The sequence below is a fragment of the Physcomitrium patens genome, chromosome 8 (genome assembly GCF_059467195.1).
Source record: "Physcomitrium patens ecotype Gransden chromosome 8, ASM5946719v1, whole genome shotgun sequence".
Lineage (NCBI taxonomy): Eukaryota > Viridiplantae > Streptophyta > Bryopsida > Funariales > Funariaceae > Physcomitrium > Physcomitrium patens.
The window spans coordinates 6158632-6166021 of record NC_143417.1 but is presented as its reverse complement, the minus strand read 5'-3'; the positions used below and the strand labels follow the sequence as shown (position 1 = coordinate 6166021).

Below are 7390 nucleotides of genomic sequence, written 5' to 3'. Positions count from 1 at the left end.
CTTCCTGCCAATCTTGTTGCTCTTTGTGGTGGTAAATTGAGTTGATGCATCGCAAGCATTAACTCCCTCAATTGCTCTTGCATTTGTGCCATTGCACTCTTCATTTGAGCAAGTTCTGCCATGATAACACTTAGAAAAGAGAAGATGTCTAATATCGCTCAAGACAAATAGAAGAGAGGACTTGAGAACAAAGAAAATACTAAGGACAATATCAGTTTAGAAGAGGGTAATCCGCAACTTCTAATATGCTTATGTCTTATCAAGAAAAAGGGGTAATCCACTCTTAATCAAGATTAGACAAAGCTTTGATATTGTAAGTGCACTCTTGTCAATCTTTCAAGGACAACAACATGATAAAGATAAATAAACAAGTGAGACTTTTTTCAAAGAAAGATGACAAAATAGAAATAACTTGATATGTATATTAAGAAAGAAACTAGAATGGCTATTGCCAAAAGCCAAAAAAACTAGAGACCCTTGAAACTAAACTAGAAGCAAGAAAGGAGTTGATAAGAGTGAAGAAGGCTTCATTTTTGTCTCTATATATACTATCTTACTAGGGGCTACATGGCGACGTTCTATAGAACCTTCAATATGTATTGACTTTATAAGACACATGCTTTGACTTACAAGGCAAGTTTTTCTACGTATGGGCCACATAGTTAGCTTGGTCTTCAAGCTAACAACATGTGTGGCACATGGCCAACTTGTTGACCACGTTTCTAATTCCAAAAAGTCAATTAAAGACACCTATAAAGTCAAAGTAATATCTATGAAGCTTCTAGGAAGCTATTATACCAAATACTATAGAATCAACTTACTTTTACTTACTTTTACTTACTTCTACCTATTTATACATGTAATTATTGGCTTATATGGGTATGTCCATGACAAATAGTAATGAAGATCTTTATCTTTTGCCTTTATCCATCCATATCTTGCTTTCATCCCTCTAAATAAGTTTCTTAGAAATTTAGATTTTCATCTTTGAGCCCAAATCTTATCTTTAAATTTTATACTAAATATTTAAATCTTATATAATTTAAACACTATAATCAACATAGGTAAACCTCAAAATAAATTCTCTTACATCAACTCTCTTTAAATTAATCTACTAATTACTCTATGCATATCAATACTTATAAATATATTATATATTTTAGTTAATTTTTATATATTATAAATAACTACAATACAACAATGTATTATTTAAGTTTTGAACCTACAAATACATTTAAAGTCAAATCTGTGTCCACAAAGCTTTTAAGTTTTGCTACAAGAATTTTAATTTATCTACTTCTACTTATCTTTAATAACTCTTTTAATTTGCGTAAATATACATATCCATAACAAACATATATGAAAATATATGAAGTATACATTTTTAAATGAAAAGGTGAATTGATAATTTGATGAACTCATTATTATATTGATAGGTAAGTCAAATACAAGACATTGTTTTGGAAGAATTATTTTAATGCAATACTACAACAATGTCCATGCATTTAGTGAATTAAGAAAGTATTTTTTTAAAAACAAAGACAAGCAATGGACAACAATATTGTAAGAAGCTAAGTGTTTAGTTGAGTATTACAAACAAGAATAATTGTTAAATTTGAAAGTTCTTAATACATGCCATATGAAGTTTACTTTTTGAATCTATGATATTTTTTAAAAATAGTGATGGCAACAGTAAGACCAAGTGTGCCACACGATTTGGTCATCCTACCCTTACTTGATGCTCGTCCATGTATTACATCGTTGTCGTTGCAAAGCATCGACAAACAAATTCATTACAGAGGTGACAAAGTGAAGCGATTATGCTTGCATTGTGCGAGGGCTTTATCTCTGGTGCAGGGTTGTGCATCCCTTTAAGATGCGTTTCAAACAAGCTTGGACGGAGCGGGTGCAATTGAATGTGTGGGCTGATTGAGAGTCTCACTTATTGTTACTTGGTCAACTATGCTATTACACTGGTTGCGCAACTCTTGCGACGGGATCAGTGTAGGCCCAATGAGGGATGGGTCCTGAGTTGTAAGTCGTTCCCAACCTGCCCACCCCTAATCCTGGTTCCCCTACGTTCCCTCCCTCCGTTCCCAGAAATTGAATCAGCAGGGAGGGGGGTATCCAAACCCTTGTTCTACGGTCCCGTTGTAGGGGTTGTTTGTTGTGCAGGCCTTTGCTTTGTCTCTCCTGTGCTCTCTGGGGTTGCTGCGAAGCGATGAGATGAGATTCAGGTTGTTTTGTTGCAACACCCAACCGGAGCTGGTTTCTGTGTCGTTAGCGATGGGTGTGAGGTGATCTTGTTGCAACACCCAACCGGAGCTGGTTTCTGTGTCGTTAGCGATGGGTGTGAGGTGATCTTGTTGCAACACCAGAGCGGGCTAGTTGCAGAGTGTGGTTAGCGACAGGTATGGAGGAACAAGAGGATTTGTATGCCGTATTTCGGCTGCAAGAGTCTGGGCCGCAGGTGCAGAATGCTGATATTCGAAAAGCTTATCGCAAGCGGGCCTTAGAGCTTCATCCCGACAAGCGTGGGGATGATCCTGGTGCTGGTGGGTGAGGTCTTCCATGACACGGTTCACTTTACTCATTTTGTCTCCAAAGTTCGTGATTTTTTAAAATTAATTAATTAATTAATTTTTTGTTGCGGACAAGGTAGTGGTTCTGCTCCAGCTTGAATCATAGCCCGTTCGCTGTTTAAACTTCTTAACGCTTAAGTGTTTCGAAGTTGTCTTGTTCGAACCTTTTCCATACTGCGAATTAATCTTTCGTGTCATGGTGTGGGATGGACTTGATCCCTATGGAAAGAATAGAGGGACTTGATAGATTGGAAGTATTTGAGGTGCTTTGTTGAGGAGACTAGGTGAAGTGTGCGGTAGTGGTTTCGCGACCTCATGTATAAATTCGTAGGACTTTCATCCGCGTCGCGATTCTTACGGATGTGTATTGTAAAATCAGTATGAGTTGTAAGTACTGGAGGTAGTCGTTTTTTTTTCTTTTTTTTTTTTTTTCATCAGGATATCTCAGTAACTATTTCATTCTCCCTGTGCTGGCAAGATGATGCTTCCGTAGCTAATACAATTTAGGGTTTCTCTAAAATCAGAGCTATGACTGGGTTTGAAATGGGCGTGGCTAGCGTGGTAATGGTTTTTAAATTGACGGAGGTAGCGCAGAGGATTACAGTGAACAGTTTAAGCACAGCGGCCCAGGAATTATGTGGGGGAATTTTCAAGAGGTTCAGACAGTTTGTTGAGGAATATAGCTGCGAATTTTCGATTCTTTCAATACACTGATTGACAGAGATGTCTTGGATTCAGCTGTGGAGTTTCAGAAATTGCAAAAGGCTTATGAAATACTAAATGACGAGAGGGCTCGTGCTTCGTACGATGAATTGCTGCGGGTTCGAAAGGAGAGGGTGGATAAGGAGAGTAAACAAAGTGAAAAGCGCCAGAAGATGATGCGGACTTTGGCAGAGAAAGAAAAGGCGTATGATAGGGAGCAGAAAGTTAAATTAGAAGAGGACTATGTGCAGAAGCAATTGAAAGAACAGATTGCAAGTATCAACAAGGCTCATGGTCGAAAATCTGTAGCACGTTCGTACTTCGATTTGGGGACATCTTCGGGTTTGCACGCTCCACAAATACGCAAAGAAACTCCTGCTTTCGATATGCGAAATTCAGCGGGTCTAAACCGTCATCAGTTTAAAGAGCCGTCGTTTGCGGCGCCTGAGATCCCAATTTCAAATTCTAATTCGGAGGCCACAGAGGCAGAGAGGACACTTAAAGTCTCATGGACATGCCTTGAGGGAGGTGCTGGGGATTACTCGGCAGCTCAATTAGAGAAAATATTCCAGGAATTTGGTGAGATTCAAGACTTGGTGGTTCGGGCAAGGAAGTCTCTTAAGAAGCGTTCTGCATTGGTAGTAATGGCTACTAAACAAGCAGCCGTAAGTGACTATTTGCTGCTTAAATTTGTTTTATTACTGGTATTTGTTAGGTTTATTTCCCTTTGTATTCGGGGTTCTTCGGTAGGAGACTCCCTTACGGTGATCATTGTTATATCTGAACGGATATATGTGCTTATTGCTTGTCCGCATTGGACTCATGTTATTTCAGGTTTTAGCGACAGAAAGTGTTTGTGGAGAATACTCCAATCCTTTGTTGGTTTTGCCCTTGCTTCCAAGGATATGATCTTTACCCTACAAATTGGAGTTACTTTTTGGCACGCTTGCCGTCATGTTCCAGGCAGTGACCATTCGAACTGACACTGATGTTGTGATGCGAGAATTCACATGGTTTTCAAAAGGAAGTATTTATAGAAAGATCTTCCGCAATTCCAATGTACGCTTAACCTTACGACTGTTTCAACGTAGTAGTACTCAAAACAGTGAAACCTGGTGACTTGAACTACTGTAGCTCACTGAACATTGTTGGGAGGTTGAAGAATCTATTTGGAGATGAGCAGTTGGGGATGGAATCTGCCCGGTCAAGATGGACTTGCCGGAATTTTGGTCAAGATCCTTTATTGTACCTATACACACTTCGTTGCATCCAAGTTGATAGCGAGGAGCTTGATTTCTATAGCGCCGAAGCACTACATCTTTTTAGGTGTAAATTAAGTTGAGGTGTCTGTTATGCTAGTTTACAGAACTAATGAAATTGAAGCCGCGACCACTTTCGCAGCTAGATTGTAGTTATTCATTTGAAATGTATGAATGGCATGGAGCAATAATCGAAATGGTGGGCAGTGTTACGGATGACTCGCAGGCAAGTCGATGGATTCTTGTCTTCAAACTGGTGTACAGGTTTAGCTTCATGATTTGCATGGAGATTGTTCCTAGATCTTAGACATTATAAGTGACATGCTTGATATTACTTATTTGTGGGAGTGTAATAACGATCGCTTACGGATCACTTACCGGAGGACAGTTGAAACATCATTTTCGTACAATCACGTGGGTGTTGGGATTTGAGTGGACTGTTCCAAGTTTGAACATTGCGTTGTACATGCTTTGTTGCGTTGTTGAGCTCTGGAAGCATGTATTTGAGTTGAAATTATGTTGTGAACTCATTTTTGTAAAGTCAACTCGTCCCACCGTTGCATGAAACAATTTAGATTAGTCAAATTATCTGTCCTCTGTTGGATTCCTTCAGCTACGCACTGGTTTTGTTCTGATTTTGTGCTGGCTTAAATCCGTTCAGGACTCATTCTTGAGGCAACTTGTCATCTCTGAATCTCCATCTCATAATATCATGGCGGTTGCCAGCGTACACTTCGGGAATTGGGAATGAGAAGTGTTCTCGTTTAGTCACAATTATTCACGTCTTATTTTTTTATAATTTTGAGAAAGAACCGAAACATTCAAAAACGTTTTTTTAACTTATGCATGAACGAAATTGGAAGCTTCATATAAGTTATGAGCAGTTACATACGAATCTAGCAAGGATATCCCTTGTAGAGTGTCTTTTTATATTTTGTTGTTCTAAAGTCTAAACATATTTCAAGGAATCAATAGTTTAACATATTCATTTAAAAAGTGTTGTTTGCTCAATTCTTGAACAAACAAAATTATTCATTTTTCAACCATGATCTTAGAACAACATTCTCTAAAAACAAAGATAGAGAGTAAAAAAGCAATGTTTTAGGTAAACATTTAAATTCAACATATCTAAAGTTGTAATATTAATAGAATTGTGATTAATGTGGTGATTTTATTTAAAAAATATTCCATGCTTATTGACAACCTAAAATGCAATAATAATTTAAATAACTCCTAATAATAATAAAAAAAAAATACAACATAACATAAATTTCACCTACAGATATCAAGGACATGAATCTTAAAAAAAGAATTCTTCAATACAATCTTATGTTACTCAAAAGGACTAAAAAATCATTCAAAGATGATATAGTATTAAACTAGAATAACTATTGTCAAAGATAAGAAGTATAACAAGGTATAGATAAGTTATTTGTATAGGGATAGATAGTTAGAACCATGGAACTTTCTAGAATTGGAGTTAGGTTAGTAGACTAGGTAGGATCCACTTAGGAACATTCTAAAAAGTCTAAAATAGTAGAACAAGATGTAAATAGGACTAGTCAGGGTCTTTTTGAGCATTTTGTCAAGTATGGCTTCAGATCCTTTTTCTTAAGAAAATTTGGTTTTGCATCCCTCTATTTAGTTCAATTTTGTTCTATTTCCATTTTCTTAGTTTTGTCTTTTGTGTCATATTTTGATTACTTTTGTTTAGTTTTGTTTATTTTTGTTCTAGTCTATTTTGTTTTACTTTGTGATGATGCTTTAAGTTACTGTAGATTTGAAGGATCTTAGATTTTTTTTTTGAGATAGACTGGTCTTGTTTCATTAGTATCAAAGCAAGTATTAGATTATTTATTCTTGGTAGTATGTCAATAGTCATCATCTAGTCCAAAGTTAGTTGTTGTGGTTACACTGGACATTATATTGAGGCTACCACGAGCTACTCTTAAAAAGTCAACCGAGGGATGAGACAACATCATTAATAGTGGAATCTAGTAGAGAAATTACAGCATGTAAGATATGGCAGAGCAATCCTAGATAGAGACTAAAATACAACACTTCTTAGGTGAGATAGCTACTTTGCAAGGACAAATTGAAGCCTTGAGGATAAAGAAGTTGACATTTGTTAGGCTGAAATTGAGTAAGTCTATTACATACTCTGGGACTTCAAGATAAGGAGATGTATGTCAATGGCTCTTCAACATGCGACAATACTTCCAACTATCTGGAACAAATACCATAGAAGGAATTATATATGTAGGTAGTTATTTGAGAGATGCTGTAGCCATTTGGTAGCAACATTGAGTTCAAAGCTATGGAGCTCAAGGTGGATTTTGTGATTGAGAGGAGTTTGAGACCAAGTTTAGGAATTAATTTTGGTCCATCAATGCGGAGAAGATAGCATGTGATCAATTAATAAATCTTACACAATTTAGATTGATGCAAGATTATGTCTCTTGATTCAAGTTTCTATGTCTCTAATTTTGCAATATTTCAGAGGCTGAGATAATGGATCAATTCCTTTGAGGTTTGAAAATTGAAGTCTAATGAGAGGTAGAACTAAAAGAACTATAAAATTTCAAAGAGATAATTTAGATTGCAGAGAGGGTCGATTCTACAGATTTTAAAAATTTTCGAGTACAACTTATAGCATAAAGTCCCATGCCGCTATTCAATGTTGTGGTAGAAGAACCAACACTAATAAAAATTGATCCACTACAAGGATCATTGGTACCACAAAGACAACAAATATTAATACAAAAGAGATTATATTTCTATTATTGAGAACTAAGCCATCAGATTGGAGGTTGCCTAAAATGTCAAAATTCAAGTATGAGCGAGATA

The 7390-nt window shown here is 36.6% G+C and overlaps 1 protein-coding gene across 1 annotated transcript; it reads left to right on the top strand.

The window, feature by feature from the left end:
- Positions 1 to 2168: 2168 nt before the first annotated feature.
- LOC112286060 (uncharacterized) lies at positions 2169 to 4762 on the top strand. Its single transcript, XM_024527596.3, has 3 exons — positions 2169 to 2555; positions 3321 to 3949; positions 4119 to 4762. The coding sequence occupies exons 1-3, from the start codon at positions 2414 to 2416 to the stop codon at positions 4191 to 4193; spliced, it is 846 nt and encodes a 281-aa protein (XP_024383364.1). The 5' UTR covers positions 2169 to 2413; the 3' UTR covers positions 4194 to 4762.
- Positions 4763 to 7390: the final 2628 nt, after the last annotated feature.

Bases quoted from the DNA above. Each gene is read 5' to 3' on its own strand.
- LOC112286060 (XM_024527596.3), top strand. From the start codon at position 2,414: ATGGAGGAACAAGAGGATTTGTATGCCGTATTTCGGCTGCAAGAGTCT. The intron at 2,556-3,320 runs GTGGGTGAGGTC...TCTTGGATTCAG, and splicing joins TGGGGATGATCCTGGTGCTG to CTGTGGAGTTTCAGAAATTG. The intron at 3,950-4,118 runs GTAAGTGACTAT...ATGTTATTTCAG, and splicing joins TGGCTACTAAACAAGCAGCC to GTTTTAGCGACAGAAAGTGT.